Raw genomic sequence first — 22,653 nt, forward strand, 5'->3', positions numbered from 1 at the left:
AAATAATAGGCATACTGAAAAAACTTTTCAAGCTTGGTTTATATTAGTGTGATCTTCTCCATAGTTACCTGCTATTGATCAACTCTGGAAGATTCCTTGCAAAATGCTAGGTATACGAACCAGACATTAAGCATATTAAAATGAGAAATGTGCTGCAGACAGTGCACTTATATAATCTGTTAGCAAGGCAGTCACAAATAATGTATATTTATTAGCATCTATCAGTACTGTTTAATACGATTACAAACATTCCTTAATTTTCTGTTTATGTTACTGTACATAGGAGATGATGCATTCATTCAAAAGAAAGAAACAGGATCAAGAAAATCATTTAATATGTATTGTTTCTATCTGACGGGTTGGGGATCATGGAATGTTTTACATTTTTAACTTTTAAAAAAATTCCTGGACTTCTCAACGATGAATGAATCAGTAGTAACCAAACAGGTGTCTTCAGGCAGAGACTTTGGCATATTTTGGTCGACCACTTCTCGATCCTGGGAAGCACTCGGAGGATCAAAACTAAAACCTTTTAAAATTGCAGCCGGTGGAACGTGGAGCCCTGAACCAAAACTTTTTGATTTTACAAGAAGAGCTGTGGCCATGGAAGAACTAGAATGTGAAGTTATTGAACAGGGAGAAGATGATGCTGGACATCTTGAAGACTGTGCATATCCGGTCTTATGGAATAACCAGAGCCAAAAGATACCAAACCTTGATCAGTGGGTCCTTCATCCATTTAGTGAGGTAAGCCAAATATACCTGAACGCTTATCAGAAGATGCTGTAGCTACTGAAACACCTGGACTTCCAAAAGTGGGAGATGTAGCCACTGAAGAATCTAAACCAAAAAGTGATTTATTTCTACCAGAAGCTGCAATCATTGGAAACTCTGAACCAAAATGCACTGAACTTCCAGGGATGGGAGCTAAAGATGCTGAAAACTTTAAACCAAAACGTACTGAACTTCCAGGGATGGGAACTGCAGATGCTGGAAACTCTGAACCAAAAGCTACTGAATTTCCAGAGATGGGAGCTGCAGATCCTGGAAGCTCTGAACCAAAAAGTGCTGAATCTCCAGGGATGGCAGCTCCAGTTGGAGGCTCTAAAGAAGCTTCATTCAAAACAAATGAATCTACTTCTAAAGCAGCTTCTGATTCATCCACCAAAAAATCTGAATCTCCATCTAAGACATGATATTTTAAACATTGAACATCAGTTTCTCCATCATCAGCTATTTTCATTGAAGTATGTAACGCAGCATGCTGAGGTGCATGTAATGGAATGAGGATTGATTTCAGTGAAACAGGGGTTTCAGAAGAACTAGATAATGTACTTTTGCTTGAGAAATACTCCACTTCATCATTATCTCTACCAATTTCTTTTGGAAAGCGTTCATTGGGAACTTCCCTTTCTTGCAACAGTTCCTGTAAGTTAAACGTAAGGCAGAAAAATTACTAAAACAAATCACTGTGAAGGTCATTAAACAAGACTAGAAAGTACTATGGTACTGTAGCACATTAATGAAATAACATGCAATGCCACAAAGTGGCAGAACATGGGTCTGTGTTATTGATTCATCACATACATGTACCAGCTCAAGTTCAAGAAGCACCTGTTCCTCCTGGTCCACATGGAAGCATGAAAATATTTTTAAACGTTGAATTTTCCTGTGCTGTTTCTGGCTCAATCCTGCACGTCACCAGCAGTAAGATATTCTCAAGGTCCATGCCTACCAGTGATGGACAGCCTTGATGCTCCCAAAAAGCCAGGAATATTAGCATTTATATAGTGCCTTTCATGACTGCTGGGCATCCCAAAGCAGGAGACAGAAGGGGACACACAGTGATGGGGTGGGAACACTGTAGAAATGCAACAGATATTGCCAGGCTGCCATTTTAACCCAACCCCATCCATTTTGTTCCAGCAGGGCAGGAAGAGTTAAAAATCAGGATTTAACTGTTTTAGCTACGAAGCTGTCAGCCACAACTTTCAGAAAAGGGAAAAAGCAGAAAAAATTGAAGTAAAAAGATTGAGCAAGGTTTTACATGTTTTTATACTGAAATAATTAGTTGTTAAACTTATTTATTTAAAAATCTAAACTATTAAGAATCACCACCTAGAAAAAAAGTCAAATGTCACTCTTGTACAAAGTTATATTCTGTCTGCATTTGCTGCAATTCTGTGTTGTGAAGTGCCCATAACTTTATATGCAAAGATGGCTGACTCGTTATGTACAAAGACATGTAAGATGTAAACAGAAATATTCCTATAAATTAAATGTCTTCAAATACTCAGCTTAACAGAGTTGAGTATAAAGAAAACACAGATTGCTATAAGACCACTTGAAAGGCTCATGGAAAAGAGAATCGTAGGTAATTTGATGTATTGGGAAAAGCTTTTTCAGTTACGTTAAGAGTCAGAGTATTATCAATGACAGTGCTGGGCCATTGAAGGATGTTCAAGAACAGGTTACAAGGAACTCATGGGATATGGTGGAAATAGTAATTGAATACTTGGCATTGATCTTCACTCGTAGAGATGATGCTCAACTATTAGAATAAAAAACTAGTAATAATAAATTAGATAAATGTATTATTTTAGACATAATTAAGAACTTTAAAATAAATGGAGATCTGGACCAGATTATATTCACTTGAAGGTCTTTAGGGAGATAGAGCAAGTGCTGTGTGAGCCCTTAGCTCACATTTATAATAGCTGTGTATTAAGGATGGTTCCGTAGACTGAAAAGAGGCTAATGCAGTTTTCACCTTTAAAAAAGGTGACAAGATGGACCCGGTAACAATAGGCCTATTCATTCCACATTAGTAATAGGAAAGATGCCCGAGGGAATCGTTAAGGATGGGCTAAATGCTTGCTTGAATCGGAAGAGGATCTACATGATTTACACGACCTTTGCGGCACGCCAAATTCAAGAAGTCCTGCGAACAGAACAAGGACCTCTACATAGTGTTTGTTGACTGACCAAGACCTTTGACAAAGTAAACCATGAAGGCCCATGGAAGATGCTTTGCAAATATGGCTGCCATGAAAAGATGATCAGGGCCATCCGCTTATTTCATGACAGCATGACAGCCCAGTGTGATGCACAATACTGCATTATCAGATGCCTTTCCTGTCACCAATGGCAGTAAGCAAAACTGCATAATGGTTCCAGTTTAGGACAGTAGGCAACCTCTAATCTGCAAAGCCTGAAGGGTCACACAAAGATCACAGAACAGCTACTAAGTGAACACTTGACTGCTGAGGGCTGTGCTCTCATAGCACATCCTCTGGGGGAGATCCAGCTGCTTATTGATCGACTGCTTTGCCCAAGCCTCTGAACGCTTTGGTCTTACAATAAGTCTGGCCCTGGCCACAAACTCCAAGACCCCTCATAGTTACATTCAACAGTACACCCCTCAACTCTGTTCAGAAGTTCTGCTATCTTTCCTAAGAACACCATGTTGGATGATGAAATTGCCTATTGCCTGACAAAAGCAAGCTCAGCATTCAGCAGGCTCAACCATTGATTTTGAGAGAGAATGAAGAGAATAGATCAAAATCTACCCTTCAATGGTTCTCATGTCATTTCTCTATGGCTGTGAGACATGGACAACCTACTGGCGTCACATAATGCAACAAGATGCATTCCATCTTTGGTGCTTAAGATCTATCTGCAATATCAAATGGCAGGACAAAATCCCTAACACCAAAGTTCTTGCAAGATGCTGCGTACCTGGTATTGAGAGATGCTCATCAGAGTGCAGCTTTGCTCAATTGGCCATGTGATTTGCATAAATGATTCCCACATACCAAAGGTGATATTCTACAGCCAACTTAGCATGGGGACCTGCACCAAAGGATGTCCCAGACTTATCAGTACAAAGTCATTTTGAAAGCAAATCTCAGAGCTTGTAAGTTGGACCCCACTACCTGGGACAAAAATCAACTCTGGATGGATTCAAAACGGAGAAGTCTCTGTCATCAAGCAATCTCAACGTTTGAGGAGAACAGAGTCAGGTTCCTACAGGACAAGTGAGCATTCTGCAAAGCCAGTGCCATCACACACCCCTCCAACAATGATTTTGTATGTAATGTTTGCAATTGGATCTGTGAATCAAGATTTGGTTTAACATCACATCAACACCAACCTAGATGGTGAACAATTGGTCTCCTTGCTGAACAGTCTTCCTGAAAGATGGGAGAATCAATCATTGGATAGAAAGGAACATATTAGGATCACCCCAACATGGCTTCATAAAAAGATCATGTCTAATGTAAATTACATATCTTTTCATTTCTGTTGGACTGTTGTAAAGAACATATCTTTTTATTTCTGTGGATTAAAATTACAATGACTGCAGTTTGAAAGACGTGTCTACTGGAACAGTGTGAGGGATATAAACAATGTTGCTGTCCTGGAACAGAGGGTGCCACGAAAGACAGGATGGTGAGAGAAGGAGTCTGGTCTAATGGGGAACTGCCTGGCAACAACATTTTAATTGGCTCCTAACCAGATGATCAGGGTTTGTGTGAGAGCAGTGCAGCAAAAAAAAGAGCTCCTAGCCTGAAAAGAGAAAAGACCTAAAACCTCTTCTTCCTGTGTGTATAAGATGCCAGTAATTCTACAATAATAGCTGTTTCTTCCCCCACCACATATCTCTATAACCTGCTCTCTCTCTCTGAAAAAACCCATGTGAAGAGGAAAAGGGGAAAATCACTGTTAGAGATATTGAAAAGCAAGTGCTCAACCAGTGAACTAAAGACTGAAAGTGTTGGGAGGACCATCTTATGTCATCAATGAAGAACCAAAAGGAATTTGGAAGGCATCGATCAAAATCAACCTATCAAATCCTGTACTCTGGAATTGTTGCCATTGAACTGTTTTATCCCGCCCTTAAAATCCATGTTTTTGTATGTCTAATATGTCTTGTATGTGCATGTATAGGGATTTAAGAAGGGGTAAAGTTTAGGTTATAGAGTTAAAAATTAGCAGTTCATATTTCTTTCTTTTGCCACTGGTTAAAGACAATTTGTTCAATAAACAGTTACTTACTTATTAAATTTACAAACCTGGTGCTCGTATTCTGTTAACATAAATTAAACAATTAGATGGGTTTATCAAACTTTTCACAGTTGTCACGGCTCGGGGGGCAGTGGGGCTTGATATTGCAGCGCACTATCCCCAATGAGTTGTAACACTAACAAATGTAAATTTATTTTTTGAAGGCATTAGAAAGATGGTGGATGAATGAAATCTATTAAGACTTTAAAAAGTGTTTTAGTTCAGGCACTGGGAAAAAGGTTTCTCTAATTAAATGTCTGTTATTAATACAGTCCTTGTTTAATGTTACCACATTTAACATTGTTTCGCTTTAACATTGTAAGTTTATGGGGCCTGTAGTCTTATTGAGTGTCGCAAGATTCATCTTAACTTTGTTTCTTGCGTGACCCGATTGGTGCTTTTTTTGGAGCGGCCTCTCTCCTCTCCCAAGTTGTGGCTTCCCACCTCCTTGTCCTCCAAGTTGCGGCCTCCCCCCGTTCCCTGACCTCCGAATTACAGCCACTCCCCAACCGCAGAGTTGCAGCCTCTCCCCGCCCTCAAAGTTGTGGTCTTCTCACCCCACCCCCCCACAACTTCCGATCCAACCTCTCACTGAACCTCCAGCTCCCTGACTCACTCTCTCACTGCTTTCTTCTCCTGGACTTGTGATCCCATTCAAGATCCAGATATGATTCAAAGATGGAGCTCCACTGTTGAGGAAGTGTGGGTCCTGATGGTGTAGTAGTGCTGAGCTGGGGCTGCTACAATTCATGTCTTTTTTAAAATGACTGTCAAAACTATTCCTGCCTTGCTGCTTTTCTTTCAAGCCCTCACTCACAGCAAGGGTTCAGGAGAGGGAAGCGGCAAATGGGGGCATTTAGAAAAAAAACACAGATTCTAGCAGTCTCAGCTTGGCACTTCTGCACTATCAGGGCTTGCACTTTCTCAACAGCGGAGCTCCAGCTTTGGATCGGATGTTGATCTTGAACAGGAAAGGGAAGTGGCAAGAGGGTGAATCAGGGAACGGGAGGTTTGGCTTAAGGGTGGGTCAATGGGATGGTGTGGGGGCAGAGGTTACAACTCGGAGGGTCAGGGAGGGGCAGAGCCCAAAACACGGAGGCTTGGGGAGGGGCAAAGGCCACAACTTGAGGAAAGGGGGGGTCTGCAGTGCCCAGGACGATCAGGGTGCAGGAGGTTCGGGAAGCAGATTCGGCAGCGAGCAGGAGGCACTGTAAGTTGAAAGTTACATTTTACTTTTATACTGTTAAGCTTATTTTATTTTAAAAGTTATTTCATTTACAAAAAAAAGAACTTATCAATGTAAAATATTGCATCTTAGAGGGTATGATATTTGTTTTTTTCCTGATAAGGAAGGTCTTACAGAACCTAACTACAGTTTTAGCATTGGTTTCTATGGGAACCAATGTTTCATTTAAAGCCGTTTCACTTAAAGTCGTGATTTTCAGGAAAGCAACTACAATTTTAAGTGAGGACTTACTGTACAGTAAACTGTGTGTTATCCGGCACTCTACCAACCGAAATTCTCTACTTACGGGAATGAATCATCACTTTATCAACTGGAAGCAATTACAAAGTTAACAGGGACCAGTATCTGTATACTGTATTAGTTTATACATTATGTTTTAATTACTGTTGAAGATTAAATGTAAAAAGAATACTGTTCTTTATTTCCTGAATTCTTGCACATTAGTCCATGCTACCAGCACCACCCATTCCCTGAGCATGCCAGATAATAAAGATTTTACTATATATTGAGCTGGATTGAGAACTAGCAAGATGTAAGCAGGAAGCAGTTATAGATGGATTTGAATCTGTTTAGATACCGATCAACAGTGGTGCCCCACAGGGATTGATGTTGGGACTGTTGCTTTTTACCATTTTTATGAATGATCTGGCTGTAGATGTCGGGGGCACAATCTGCAAATGTGTTGATGATATGAAGATCTGTGCAAGTGTTAGAACTGTAGAAAGTACTTGACAGCTTTAGGCTGATCTTAATGTGCTGAGAAACTGGGCTCGTAGCTGGCAGATGATGTTTAATTTGGATAAGTGAAGTTACGTAAATGGGCAGGGTAAATGCTCAACGTTGATAAAGTATTCAGGGAAAAGCATTAAAGAAAGTGGAGAAACAGAGATCCAAGCATTCTCGTGCTAAATCTCTAAAGGTTCATGAGCAACGCAGCAAATAGGGTGTTGGGGTGCATTCATAAGACAACTGATTATAAGATGAGACATACTCTTTTGTTTTTGTACAAGACCTTGGCCAGGCCTCACTTGGCCACTGTGTCTGTTTTTTTGTCTCCTCACATGGTGGATGATATTAAGGTTTTGGAAAGGGTGCTGAGGAGGGCCATTAGACTAATTCCCAGTATGAAGCAACTTAGTTATCAAGGTAGATGAAAAAAGTTGGAACTCTATCCTTTACACTGCATTTACTTAGGGGTGATCTGATTGAGGTTAATATGATGATGAAATGAATAGATGGCATTCCAGTTGACAATCTGTTCCAATTAAATAGGTTGGAGAGGATCAAGGTTACATTTTTAAGCTATACAAGGTCAGATCTAGGCTACATGTGAGGAAGTGGTTCTTTTCCCAGAGAATAACGGATCATTGGAACAGAGGTGCCTTCTTGTGCAGAGGATGCCGATTTACTGAATTCCTTTAAGCGGGAGCTGGACCTGTTTCTGGTTGGGGCAGACATTAACTCTTCCAAAGGTAGGTACTTCAGGGAATTCAGGGCCAGAATAATCTCCTGGACTAGTTTTGAATGTCTAGATGGGTTGGAGAGGGATTTGTCACAGTTTTTCCCCTTAAATTGGCCTAGGCCTTTTTATCTGTTTTTCCACATTAGTCAGGAGATCACATGGAGAGTGTATACATTGTGATACGCAAGGCATCACAATTGTGTGGGACAGCATGGATGGATCAGAGGGCCTTTATCTGTCCATCGTTGTTTGCATGTATAAAATTCTGAATATAAAGTGAACAGATGATGGATGATTTAATGTCGTTTCCAAACACCATCTGTGTTTATAATAAGCTAGCATGCATACTGCACTCTTCACCACAAACAATACTTCACACCTTAGAGCTTGAGCACTAAATCCATTTACATTTCTTTTTCAAAATTTCAAACCGTAGAAATTCATCTCAGGGTGGTGCGAAGTAGACAGTATTGGCTTGGGTGCCCGTTTTATGCAGTGCCTGATATTTAATTTCATTGACTGCCATGGAACCGAATATCAAACACTGAGTATAATGGGCAGATGACCCTATACTGCCCATTTTGCACCACTGCCAGTGATAAATTTCTACCTCCAAATGCCGTTTTTTTAAAAAAAGCTTTTAAACTGAAATGCAATTTCGTATTTCACAGGATTTAACTGAAAAACACTGCAAAAAGTACAATAAATGGATAAGGCAGCCAGATTCACAATGGTTGATTTTCAGGTCTGAGTGCAGACCACGCAGAAGACAGGCATGGCAGGTTTTGAACCTGTCACACTGGTTGAAGTGCTGACCCCACTGCAACTTCTTGATCATCCCATTACTGAGCCACCTAGAAACAAAATGATACCTGTATTCTTTACACTCACTCTCTGTGAAGCTCCCACTTTAAATCCTTGATGTTTAAACTTCACTTCCCAGTCCATATATGACAGAATATCCACACTTTCTTTTGCAGCAAGTTCCTGAATAAAGGGACCAAGAAGTAAGTCTTCTTGCAGTTCATACTAAGCAAAGAAAACAAGAGAGGGTTGACATTGAGGTTTAAATTGTTAATGTAAAATGAGTTATAAAAATGTACTTCCCTATTTTATAAAGCTGTTGTATTTACAAATGTATGGCAGAGGTTTAACGCTCAACAACCAACACCATATGGTAAGAGCACACTTATTCACCATTGGATTTCCAGAGTTCCATATTTTCAATTGGAAGAACTTATTTGAAGTATTTGCCTGTAAGTTTGTGTCTATATGCTGTTCTGATGCTATGTGCAATTAATACTATGCAATATAGAACTTTGATTGATGCTATGTGTAATTAGTACTATGCAATATAGAACTTTGATTTAATCTCTGACAAAAATGAAGTAGTGCATAGAATAATTACAGATCAGAGAGGCTATTCAGCCCATCTCAGTTCATCTACCCATAAGGATCCTAATAACATCAAATTGTTTCTTAAATGATTCCAAGGTTTTTGCCTCCACTATTCCATCCGAAGGTGCTGACACACAAATTCTTCCTCCACCACATCTTTGGATCTGTGTTTTCTGGCTGCTGCTCACCATAAGGTTCCACTTCTGGTGACCAAGAACACAGCTATAAAATCAAAGAAGCCTGCAAATGAGTCCTTGTTTTCACTTCTGCAATTCCCAGCTTAAGGTCCTGTCAGTTGGCATGTCTTCATCTGGGTCAAATAAATGCCCTGAACCAGGAAGTGCAGATATTCAGGTCCCACAGCAGGCACAATGCATTTCTGATATGCTGCCTGGATATTCTGTCTGGTTACTGGGCTTGTATGGGGGTATGGGCCAGGGATAGCCAAGAGGAGAACAAATTCTGTAGCTCAGACTGACACAGCACCTGCAGTGGTAGAAAGAAACACTGGGCAGAACTTAACTGGCCAGCATTCAGCCTTCCCTGCAATTCAGGAGCCTAGGGGCAGAAATTCTACCCAAGAGTTACCAGCCAATCTGGGGTTGGAAATCTAAAGTCCTTTGGCCCAGAACTGCAAGCATTATCAGCAGGGGTAAGAGACAGCAAGACACTATGGTTTTCATACTTAGTTTTAAAAATATAAGAATTGTGAAAATGTTAGGTTCAGCTTTGTGTGTCCATGTTTCCCTCTTGTTAACTTACACTTACCCTTTCTTCAATGGCTACAAAGCTAGTGAATTGAGTCACAATGGAATATTCTTTGCTGAGTTCAATGATATATGATTTCAGGGTGGACTTCTTCATCTGGAAGGGAAAGGTATCAGGGTTACACATTCACCATTGCACAGCCATCTGCTTGCCTGTGCAGGACAACATTTAGCTGGATGAAAAACATTACATTTTAAGAACTATTTCTGAAATCAAAATGTTAATATCTTCAGTGATAAAACTGATACAGGAAATTCCAAATTCCTAATGTCTCAAAGCTTTTTAATGGAATTTTGGTGGTCCATCATCATTGTGATTCTCCAATTTAGAAAAAGGTCGATTTCATTGTCAATGCCTCCAATATGTTGCACAGATTATCTGGATGATGTTCATTTACAAAAAAGTTGAAAAGCAGCCCACAATCACATATAATTATTTGGCTGCACTGCCATCTACAGCAGTTTTCTACATTGACTCTTGATCATTGAGCTACTATTGTTAATCAGCAATGAGGACAGGAAAGTCTCTGTAAGGACTTCTTCAATGTCACTGCCAAATGCTGCTTCACGATTGGATCAGACTCAGTTTGGACCAATCCTTTCATCCATTTGTTATCAACATCGTCAACATATCAGCTCATGCCCAAGGTTTGTGGAGAATGCAGTAAACAATTCTGACTCTCTATTTCATGATCTGGCTAATTTATCCTCTGGCGTGATCTCACCCTCATGCTATTAGAATCTAGTTTCAAATCATGCACTCCTGAAATTTTTGGTTTTCATTCTAGATACACAACTTGATTTATTGGTAATGACTCCGGCAAGTAGCCCAGCACCATTCTTAACCAAAGTGTATTCTCATTTGTTCAATGACTATAGCTCTCTTCACAATTCTCCTTGAAATGTCACAATAACAAGGACCATTTTCTGTGCTGCTTCTCAAATCAAAATTGATCATTTAAATGCAGTTGTTCACTTCTTTCATGGCAAAATACTACCAAAGAGCCAGTTTCCTTTCTGGCTTCAGATTGACTTGCAAGCAGCCATCAATAAGCTCAAAATTGAAGGCTCTTGGACACTGAACCACCTGTCAAAGGCACCAAGTGGAATAATTGCCCCTGCACCATTATCGACTGCACTGATATCTTCACCCAGGCACAGCTGTTGTAACATTTTGCCATAGCTCTGCAAATTTCTCCTTTTTGACTTACTCTTTAATGAAAGTTACTGTGAATCTGCTTCCACCACTCTTTCAGGCAGTGCATTTCAGATCATCATAACTCGCTGTGTAAACACCCCAGAATGCCAATCACCTACAGTGTTTTGGAACTGAATCATTCATTGTTGCTTGATTCATTGTTCTTTACCAAATACTTTGAATTATCTCCTGGAGGGCATCCCATCCAGGTATAATGCAAATGATCACATTTTGAGGTGAGCACATGCTTTGCTGAGGTGCACATATTGCTAGGTTACAACTTTAATACTATTCAGCTTGGAACAATCTCACAGCCCTAACTAAAATTTGGCAGATAATGTGGCGAACAGTAAGGAATATGATAAATAATCTGACAGACAAAAAAGCTTTACTTTCATCACAGTTCTTAATAGCAGAGCTTTATATTTGCACAAACTAGAAAAGACAAAGAAAGGGAGAAATAATGGCTATCACGTGGGGTCTTGATGACTTTATAAATTATGGCGCAATTGTTTCTCGGTTTTATTAGTAAAACACTTGGCTTTGTTCTAAGAGAATCAAACAGCAGCATGAAATCCTAAGGGTTCTTGAAAATAATTGAGTTTCCAGCTTTTCAATGATCTCTATTCTCTTCCAGATCTTATTACATACTGAATTTTAATGGTCTAAAAAAAATCCATTGATGCAACTAATATTTAAATGACTACTGTACAGAACAAGCTGTTTTCTGCTAATGGACAATTTATGTAAAATAGTTCAATTAAAACTGTACACACCTCATGTTCACTTTCATCTGTGTGCAGACTTCCATTTTCATAATCTCCAATAAGAGCTCTTGCTGTAAGGCGGTGAAGTATCTGTACATAAAAGAGGTATCCATTACAGGATTTTTTTTTTCATTTTTGTCAACGTAGAATTAAAGAGTCCATTATTGTAGGTAAGAAACATTCACAGAAAGTAGGTTCTTTTTGGTAATCGGTGAACATGGAATTAGCCCAACTATTGCAATAACTGAAGAACATTTTAAATGAGTTATTGTTGGCAGAATGCTTGGAAATCTAGACCAGAATATTTAGTGACTCTGTAGTGTACTTTGACTGTAGTAGAACTAATTTGTTTGGTTCATTAAAAATTAAATAGACTTTGCTTCATAACCTAAATCTTATGAAGAACATTTTAACTTTGGGTGATGATGTAAAATGAGCAGCATCAAAATTAATTGTTCATTGTACATCATCTCGATTTTGCTTTCCATTGAAGTCAAAGTTAAATGTACCCACCATAAGACTGGACGAAGGAAAATCTATAAATAAATAAATATTCAAAACTACACACAATGTGTGATGTATATTTCTGCAGTCCTAATAGGCGGGTACAAACTACACAGCTTTCCCAACATGCATAGGGCACTAGGGAATCAGCAGGCTGAACGAAAATGGACAGAGGTTCCTGGAGCTATGCTGTTACCACAGACTCTGTGACGAGGAGGTACTTCCTAACCAAGCCCTATCACAAAATGTCCTGGAGACGTCCATGGTCACGCCACTGGCACCAGCTAGATTTCATCATCACCAGACATACCATCCTCAACAGTGTCCTCATCATTCATAGCTATCACAGTGCTGACTGTGACACTGACCACTCCCTGGTTTGTAGCAAGGTCAGGCTTCAGCCAAGGAAAACTATACCACTACAAGAAGAAAGGTCATCTTCAGATTAACAGTTGCCATACCACTGACCCAGAAAGAACCTTGGAGTTCCTCAACATACTTGATCAGGCTCTTTTAGACAACAACACCCAAGGTCAGAATGTGGTGTCAAAGTGGGACCATCTATGCAACACCATTTATACCCCTGCACTCATTGTTTATGGGAGAAGAGATCAGAGGAATGCTAACTGGTTTAAGGCTTATTGGATTGAAATAGAGCCAGTTACTGTAACCAAGAGGAGGTCCTTCGTGAAATACAAGCAAGTCCCTAGCAAACAAAATCTAGATGCTCTCAAAGCTGCCAGCATTAAGCTTCAGCAGGCTGCTCAGCACTGCGCCAATCAATACTGGTTGAGACTCTGCAACGGCGTATAATCTGCCTCTGAATCAGGTGATGCTAGAAGGATGTATGAAGGAATCAAAAAAGCAACAGGCCCAGCAGCAACCAAGTCAGCCCCCTTGAAGACAAAGATAGGAATGATCATCAATGAACCTAGCAAGCAGATGGAAAGTTGGTGGAGCACTACTTTGAACTCTACGCAATAGAGAACATTGTCACTGAAGAAGTTTTAAACGCCATTCCAGACTTCCCTGTCATGGAGGAGCCAGACAGCAAGCCCGCCATAGTAGAGCTCAACAAGGCCATTGGTCATCTTGCCAGTGGCAAAGACCCAGGAAATGATGGCATTCCACCTGCAATTATCAAAAGTGGAAAACCAGCACTACTACAGCATCTCCATGAACTTTTGTGTCTCCACTGACTGGAAAGATTTGTGCCTCAAGATATGCGTGATGGAAATATAAAATCCTTCTACAAAAACAAAGGGGATCACAGTGACTGCAACAATTACCGAGGCATCTCACAGTATCTTCACAGTGCAGAAGGAGGCCATTTGGCCCATCGAGTCTGCACTGGCTCTCTGAAAGAGCATTCCACCTAGTCCCACTCCCCTGCCTTATTCCCATAACCTTGCACATTCTCTCTTTTCAGGTAGCAATCCAATTCCCTTTTGAATACCTTGATCGAACCTGCCTCCACCACCATTTCAGGAAGTTTGTTCCAGACTCCAACCGCCCTCTGGCTGAAAAAAGTTTTCCTCACATCACATTTATTCCTTTTGCCAGTTATTTTGAATCCGCACCCTCTAGTTCTTGATGTTCTTTTGAGCGGGAACAGTTTCTCAATATTTACCCTGTCCATACCCCTCAGGATCTTGAATACATCTATCAAGTCTCCTCTCAGCCTTCTTTTCTCCAAGGAAACATTCCCAACCTCTACAATCTATCCTCATAACTACAGTTCTTCATCATGGGAATCATTCTTGTGAATCTCCTCTGTACTCTCTCAAGTGTGATGCCCAGAACTAGACACAGTACTCCAGATGAGGCTAAGTAGTGTATTATACAATTTCAACATGACCTCCTTACTCTTGTACTCAATGCCCCTATTAATAAAGCCTAAGATACCAAATGCTTTATTAACTGCTCTCTCAACATGCCCTGCCATCTTCAACGACCTATGTACGTACATACCAAGGTCCCTCTGTTCCTGCACCGCCTGTAGAGGCTTTCCCTTTATTTTATACTGTTTTACCATATCTTTCTTTCCAAAACAAATCACCTCACTTCTCTGCGTTGAACTTCATCTGCCACTTGTCTGCCCAATCCACCAACATCTCCTTAAGTATTGTGGGCAAGGTCTTTGCTCACGTTGCTCTGACCAGATTGCAGATCCTGCCGTCACACATCTACTCTGAGTCTTAGTGTAGCTTCAGAACTGGCACATTGACAGTTGGCATGATTTTCTCACTTTGGCAGTTAAAGGAGAAATGCCGCTCTACACTGCCTTCATAGACCTCACAAGGCCTTTTGATCTCATCAGCAGAGACAGTTTTTAAACTGCTGTGGAAAATAGGCTGCCCACCTGGACTCCTGGGTGTAATTTCTTCTTTCCACAAAAACATGCACAGTTTCATTAGTTACAATGGAGCAACATCAGACGCATTCAAGATCAGCAGTGGGGTAAAGCAGGGCTGCGTCCTGGTGCCAATTCTCTTTGGCATATTTTTCTCCATACTGCTTACGTACGCTTTTGGTGACTCAAATGAGGGTATCTACCTGCATGCCAGAGCTAACGGCAAGCTGTTCAACATGGCAAGTCTGTGCGCCAAGACCAAGTGCATAACGTCCTGGTCAGTGAGTTGCTGTTTGCTGATGACGATGCTGAAGGGTCATGAGGACTCGAAACGTCAACTCTTTTCTTCTCCGCCAATGCTGCCAGACCTGCTGAGTTTTTCCAGGTAATTCTGTTTTTGTTTAAGATAATTAAAGGCCTGCCCGTCCAAGCTTAAGGCTGGCGGGCAGGCCAGGAGCCCCAGCGGGCTCCAGATTATTCATGAAACTTGATCCACTGGCGGGATGAAGTTTCATGTCTGTTTTTTTAAAAATGTAATAAATTTTAAGTGTTTATTATTAACATGTCCCATCTCGTGTGACATTGTCACATGAGGGGGACATGTTAATAATTTAAATATTTTTCTATTTTTAGACTTTACTTACCTCTCACGAATCTCCCTGAGACAGGACTTTGCCTCAGGGAGCAGTGCACTCTTTCGCACACATGCGCGAAAGAGCACACTTTGACAGATGGGGAATCCTTCACCCCCTATACAGGAAGCGCATAGCACATAGCGCTTCCTGTCGGGCAGGCCGCTGGGCGGGCCTTAATTGGCCCGCCCACTCAAAATGGCGGCAGGCCCTGTTTCAGTGGCGGGGGTCGGCTGTCCGCCCGCCGCCGAGCCAGTGAGGCCCGTATGCCATCCGAGGGCAAAATTCTGCCCATAGTCTCAGACTAAGGGGCTGATCATTTAGGACTGAAATGAGAAGAAATTTCTTCACTCAAAGGATTGTGAATCTTTGGAATTCTCTAACCAGAGGATTGTGGATGTTCCATCACTGAATATATTTAAGGCTGAGATAGATTTTTGGTCTCTCAGGGAATCAAGGGATAATGGGAGCAGGCAGGCAAGTGGAACTGAGGTAGATGCCATGATAGTAATATTGAATGGTGAGGCAGGCTCAATGGACCATATGGTCTACTGGTCCTAATTTTTATGCTCTTATCATATTCTAAGAAGTTATTTAAATAAAAATGTGTATATGTCTATTTTTATTTCCATTTTTTCCCAGTGATACACCAAAAGTCCCTCCACTCCCCTATAGTTCAAAAATCTGTCCATCTCAGTCTTGAATATATTAAATGACTCTGCCTCACAACTCTGTGGAGTAGAGAATTTGAAAGATTCATGATTCTCCAAGAGAAAAAATTCCTCCTCATCTCTGTCTTAAATGTCCCCCAGTTCTAGATTCCCCGTGAAGGGAAATGTTCTCTCAGCATCTCTGTCAAGCCCTGCAGGATCAATAAGATCACCTCTCAGTCTTCTAAATATCACTGAGTATAAGCCTAAACTGCTCAACCTTTTCTCATATGATGACCCCTTCATCCAAGGAATCAACCTAATGGATCTTCTCTGAACTGCTTCCAATGCAAGTATATCCCTCCATAAATAAGGAGACCAAAGCTGTATGCAGTGCTCTAGGTGTGGTCTCACCCATGTCCAGTACAGTTGTAGCAAAACAACCCTAATTTTATATTCCATCCCCCTTGCAATAAAGGCCAACATTCCATTTACCATCCTAACAAAGTTTTTGTGTTTCATGTATGAGGATACCCAGATCCCTCTTTACAGCAGCATTCTGTGATCTCTCTCCACTTAAATAATATTTTGCTTTTATGTTCTTCCTACCAGTGTAGATAACCTCACATTTTCCACATTTTACTCCATCTGCCAAAGTTTTTCCCATTTACTTAACGTATCTTTATTCCTTTGCAGACGCTATGTCTTGCCCACAACTGTTTTCCCATTTATCTTTGTACGGTCAGCAAATTTGACTAGAAATCCTGTCCTTTCATCCAAGCTACTAATATAGATTGTAAATAGCTGGGCCCCGGCACTAATCTCTTTGGTACCCCAATAATTACATTTATCTCAATTCTGTTTTCCATTTGTTAGCCAATCCTCTATCAGTGGTAATATAATATCCCTACACCATGAGCTCTTATCTTGAATGTAGTATTTTGATGAGAAGCTGTCTCTATCCTGTAATAATCTGTCCTAACCATCAGGAGATGCACAAAACTGATCTAGTGATAACTCTCTTTCAATTTTCACTTTCATCTATAAACAGGTTCCTTAACACTAGCACTGCTGAGGATAGAAACTCAGTTACATGTACATTAAAGCTCCCATTTCCTGTATTAACATGTTACAGAAACAATATTTTGTCCTGCACCATCACCCTAACATACTGGCACCCTTTATATGTTCTCTGACTAATAACTATCAATACAATGGAAAAATAGTTGGCTGCAATTTTAACACTGAATATCAATGTACCAATTCTGATATTTATATATATATCAAAATGCATTACTAGAATGGAAGTCTTGTATCTCACTACCATCCATCTATTCTTCTGTAAGCTGTGGCATAGTGATATTGTCACTGGACTAGCAATCCAGAAATCCAGGGAACTCAGGTTCGAACTGCACCAAGGCAGAATTTGAATTCAATAAAAATCTGGAATTAAAAGTCAAATGATGACCATGAAACCATTGTTGACTGTCATAAAAACCCATCTGGTTCACTGATGTTCTTTAAGGAAGGAGATTTGCTGTCCTTACCTGGTCTGACTTACATGCGACTCCAGGCCCAAATTAACGTGGGTGACTCTTAAATGCCCTCTGAAATGCCTAGCAAGCCACTCAGTTGTATCAAACTGCTATGAAATCTATAAGGAATAAAACCGGATGGACCAGTCGGCATCGACTTGGGCAAACTCAGTCCTGTTGACCATGCAAAGTCCTCCTTGCTAACACCTGGGGGCTTTTGCCAAAATTGGGAGAGCTGTCCCACAGGCTAGTCAAGCAACAGCCTGACAGAGACATACTCATGGAATCATACCTTACAGATAACGTCCCAGACACCGCCATCAGCTCTGAAGAAGGGTCATACAGACTCGAAACATTAACTCTGTTTCTCTCTGCACAGATGATGTTAGACCTACTGAGTTCTTCCAGCATTTTCTGCTTTTATACCACCATCACCATCCTCGGGTACGTCCTGTCTCAGCAGCAGGACAGACCCAGCAGAGGTGGTGGCACAGTGGCATACAGTTGGAAGGGATGGATGACCTCAACATTGACTCCAGATCCCATGAAGTCTCATGGCATCAGGTCAAAGATGGGCAAGGAAACCTCCTGCTGATTACCACGTACTGCATCCCCATCCTCAGCTGTTGAATCAGTACTCCTCCATGTTGAACACCACTTGGAGGAAGCACTAAGGTGCAAGGACACAGAATGTACTCTGGGTGGGAGACATCCATCACCAAGAGCGGCTCAGTAGCACCACTACTGACTGAGTTGGCTGAGTCCTAAAGGACATAGCTGCTAGACTGGGTCTGCGACAGGTGGTGAGGGAACTAACAAGAGGGAAAGACATACTTTACCTCATCCTCACCAACCTGCCTGCTGCAGATGCATCTACCACTGTGCTAGATGGGATAGATTTTGAACGTATCCAACAACTCAAGGATGAGCATCCATGAGGCCCTGTGCACCATCAGCAGCAACAGAGTTGTACTCAACCACAATCTGTAACCTCATGACCAAGCATATCCCCCATTCCCACCAAGCCAGGGCATCAACCCTGGTTCAATGACGAGTGCAGGAAGGAAGGCAGGTGCAGCACCGGGTATCCCTAAAAAAGAGGTGTCAACCTGGGAAGCTACAACTCAGGACTACTTGCATGTCAAACAGCATAAGCAGTATTTGATAGACAGCATTAAGCGATCCCACACCAATAGATCAGATCTAAGGTCTGCAGTCCTGCCACATCCAGTCGTGAATGGTGGTGGACAATTAAACAACTCAATGGAGGAGGAGATGCCACAAATATTCCCATCCTCAATGATGAGTGAGCCCAGCGCATCAGTGCAAAACATAAGGCTGAAGTATTTGCAGTCATCTTCAGCTAGAAGTGCCGAGTGAATGATCCATCTTGGCCTCCACTGGAGGTTTCCAGTATCACAGACGCCAGTCTTCAGCCAATTTGATTCACTCCATGTGATATCAAGAAATGGCTGAAGGCACTAGATACTGCAAAGGCTATGGGCCTTGACAATATTCCGACAATAGTACCAAAGACTTGTGCTCCAGAACTTGCTGCGCCCCTAGCCAAGCTGTTCCAGTACGGCTATAATACTGGCATCTACCCAGCAATGTAGAAAATTGCTGAAGTATATCCTGTACACAAAAAGCAGGATAAACCCAACCCGGCCAATTACTGCCCCATCAATCTACTCTAGATCATCAGTAAAGTAATGGAAGGTATCATCAAAAGTGCGATCAAGCAGCACTTGCTTACAATAAGCTGCTCACTGACGCTCAGCTTGGGTTCCGCCAGGGTCACCCAGCTCCTGACCTCATTATGGCCTTGGTTCAAATACGGACAAAAAAGCTGAACTCCTGAGGTGTGATGAGAGTGACTGTCCTTGACATCAAGGTAGCATTTGACTGAGTATGGCATCAAGTAGCCCTCGTAAAACTGGAGCCAATGGGAATCAGGGGGAAAACTCTCCGCTGGTCAGAGTCATACCTAGCACAAAGGAAGATGGTTGTGATTGTTGGAGGTCAATCATCTCAGTTCCAGGACATCACTGCGGGAGTTCCTCATGGTAATGTCCTAAGCCCAACCATCTTCAGCTGCTTCATCATTGACCTCCCTTCCACCATAAAGTCAGAAGTGGTGATGTTCGCTGCTGATTGCACAATGTTCAGCACCATTCATGACTTCTCAGATACTGAAGCAGTCCATGTCTAAATGCAACAAGACCAGGACAACAACCAGGCTAGGGCTGACAAGTGGCAAGTAGCATTCACACCACACAAGTGCCAGGCAATGACCATCTCCAATAAGAGAGAATCTAACCATCGTCCCTTAACATTCAATGGCATCACCATCGCTGAATCCCCGACTATCAGCATCCTGGGGGTTAGCATTGACCAGAAGCTGAACTGGACTAGCCATGTAAATACTGCGGCTACAAGAACAGGTCAGCAGCTAGGAATCCTGCAATGAGTAACTCACCTCCTGACTCCCCAACGCCCGTCCACCATCTACAAGGCACAAGTCAGGAGTGTGATGGAATACTTTCCACTTGCCTGGATTAGTGCAGCTCCAACAACACTCAAGAAGCTTGACATCATCCAGGACAAAGCAGCTCACTTGATTGGCACCCCATCCACAAACATCCATTCCCCCAACTACTGACGCACAGTGGCACAGTATGTACCATCTACAAGATGCATTGCAAGAACTCACCAAGGCTCCTTAGACAACACCTTCCAAACCCATGGCCGCTACCATCTAGAAGGACAAAGGCCGCAGATGCATGGGAACACCACCACCTGGAAGTTCCTCTCCAAGCCACTCGTCATCCTGAGTTGGAAATATATTGCTGTTCCTTCACTGTCAAAATCCTCCCTCCCTAACAGCACTGTGGGTGTACCGACACCACATGGACTACAGTGGTTCAAGAAGGCAGCTTACCACCACCTACTCAAGGGCAATTAGGATGGTCAATAAATGCTGGCCTAGTCAGCGACATCCACATCCCATGAATAAATTAAAAAAATACAAGCAGTTTAGTTTTATTCTTGTTTTTCCTAATAATTCCAACGTTTGAGCTCATTAAAACTGTTTTAAGAAAGCAGATTTTGCCATGTACCTTTCCCTTCGTCTTTTGCAGTTCAGTGGTGGAAACCATGGTGTTAACTTCTTGGTTATTGATCACAGCAGAGAGTACAGCCTGATGTACACAAAGGAGTGATTAAAACATAGATACATAATCTTAAACCTTAAGAATTATAAGCTTTTAATAATTACTTTATTCTATAGTTTTACTCTCCTTCCAAGGTTTTTGAGTCCCAAAACTATAATGTAATGACAGTGAAATTGGACATGTGATTTCCAGACTACGCAATGTAATGCCACGTAGCCCATACTTACATGGTCTTTAAACGTAAACTCTACAGAGACCTTTATACAGTTTGGTCAGAAGTAATTACCTTTAAAGAAAAAATGTAAATCTCACCTGAGTACAATGCTGGACGAAGCCACAGATGAGCAATCTTGAATTGCTGAACACAGAGTAAATTTGTGCAGGGGCTTGGACTGGATCTGGAGCATTGAGACTGAATTGCTCCCACTTAATAGAAATCGAATTGCAGCTGGTTGAGTGACTCGATTCACCTGAGATAGAACCTAAGATAAAGAATAAACTATGAGGTTAAGCCTTCATTAAAATTAAGTTTAAGCCAGTATAAATGAAAGTATGCATTAATTTAGACCAAGCTGAAAAAATGATCAGTTCTCCTCCTTTAAGCATCAACTCTTAAGGGGAAAAGAAATCTGGAGCAAGGATTGTTCAAGGCACTCTCATTTCTTATAAAAGGAAAATAATTTACATCATAAACTGACTTTTTGAAAAATTTCCATTTAAGAAAATACAAACATATTAAATCGGAGCAAATGCAGGCCATTTGGCCCCTCAAGCCTGCTCCACCATTCAATAAGATCATGGCTGATCTGTTTGTGGTTCAAATTCCATGTTCCCATCAACCCCCAACAACCTTTGATTCCCTTGCCTAACAAGAATCGATCTACCTTAAAAATATTCAATGACCGCTCCCCCACCACCTTCTGAGGTTGGGAGTTCCAAAGTCACACAACGCTCAAAAAAATTTCTCCTCATCGCTGTCCTAAAAGGGCAACCCCTAATTTTAAATCAGTGCCCCTACTTCCGGATTCACCCACAATTGGAAACATCCTTCCCACATCCAGCTTGTCAAGACCGTTCAGGATCTTATGTGCTTCAATCAAGTCACCCTTCAATCTTCTAAACTCCAATGGAAACAAGCCCAGTCTGTCTAACCATTCCTTATAAGACAACCTGCTCATTCCAGGTATCAATCTAGTAAATCTTCTCTGAAACATCTCCAACGCATTTACACCCTTCCTTAAATAAGGAAACCAAAACTGCAGTTTTGAAGACACAAGTGCTCTGGAGAGCTCCAGGCCCACAGTATGGTTTTGCAGAGGCAACAGGTTCACAATGAGTTTCAGACAGGTGGAAAGCCATGCTTCCGCTAAGCTGTGTGAGCCTGGAAGATACCATGCAACCTTGCTTTTTAATAAATTGTGATCAGTTTTATTTTTTTGATAAAATGGACAGGTACTTGGACAGCAAGATTCTTCCCCTAGACTTTGCTTCCCCTTTGTGAGGGGCCTAAGACCTCGCACAGTATATTTTTTATAACATATATATATAATATATATAGATATCCTCATAGCTATTTCTAAAATTTTAAAAACTGGAACAAGACCGTTTAAAATGGCTGAAAGTATGTCAGTCTGCGACCTTTGAACAAAACAAGCTACCTGGCAGTATGAGGGAAACTCGTGCTTTGTTATCTCCGAAGAGGCACTAATGACTGCCTGTGGGCTGTACAGACCAAATTCAAAAAAACCATACATAGGCCACCTACATTTCATAACCCAGGCTGGCCAACTGGAATCTACTCCTGCTAGGAAAAAGGGCCCCACAACTTTCCTTTCAATTCTTAATGGTTGGGACATATAACAATCTTAGGGACCCAGATGAGGGATACATATCCTTGTCAA

At 41.4% G+C, this 22,653-nt stretch overlaps 1 protein-coding gene across 1 annotated transcript in view; it reads right to left on the reverse strand.

The window, feature by feature from the left end:
• The window catches only part of parp4 (poly (ADP-ribose) polymerase family, member 4), a 154,686-nt gene that overhangs the window by 12,514 nt on the left and 119,519 nt on the right, over positions 1 to 22,653 (reverse strand). Inside the window, 3 exon segments of the mRNA XM_078546131.1 lie at positions 744 to 1,426; positions 8,667 to 8,804; positions 11,915 to 11,995. Of these exon segments, the coding sequence (XP_078402257.1) occupies positions 744 to 1,426; positions 8,667 to 8,804; positions 11,915 to 11,995 (902 nt within the window).

The sequence above is a fragment of the Cetorhinus maximus genome, chromosome 7, assembly GCF_964194155.1.
Source record: "Cetorhinus maximus chromosome 7, sCetMax3.hap1.1, whole genome shotgun sequence".
In the NCBI taxonomy this organism is placed as follows: domain Eukaryota; kingdom Metazoa; phylum Chordata; class Chondrichthyes; order Lamniformes; family Cetorhinidae; genus Cetorhinus; species Cetorhinus maximus.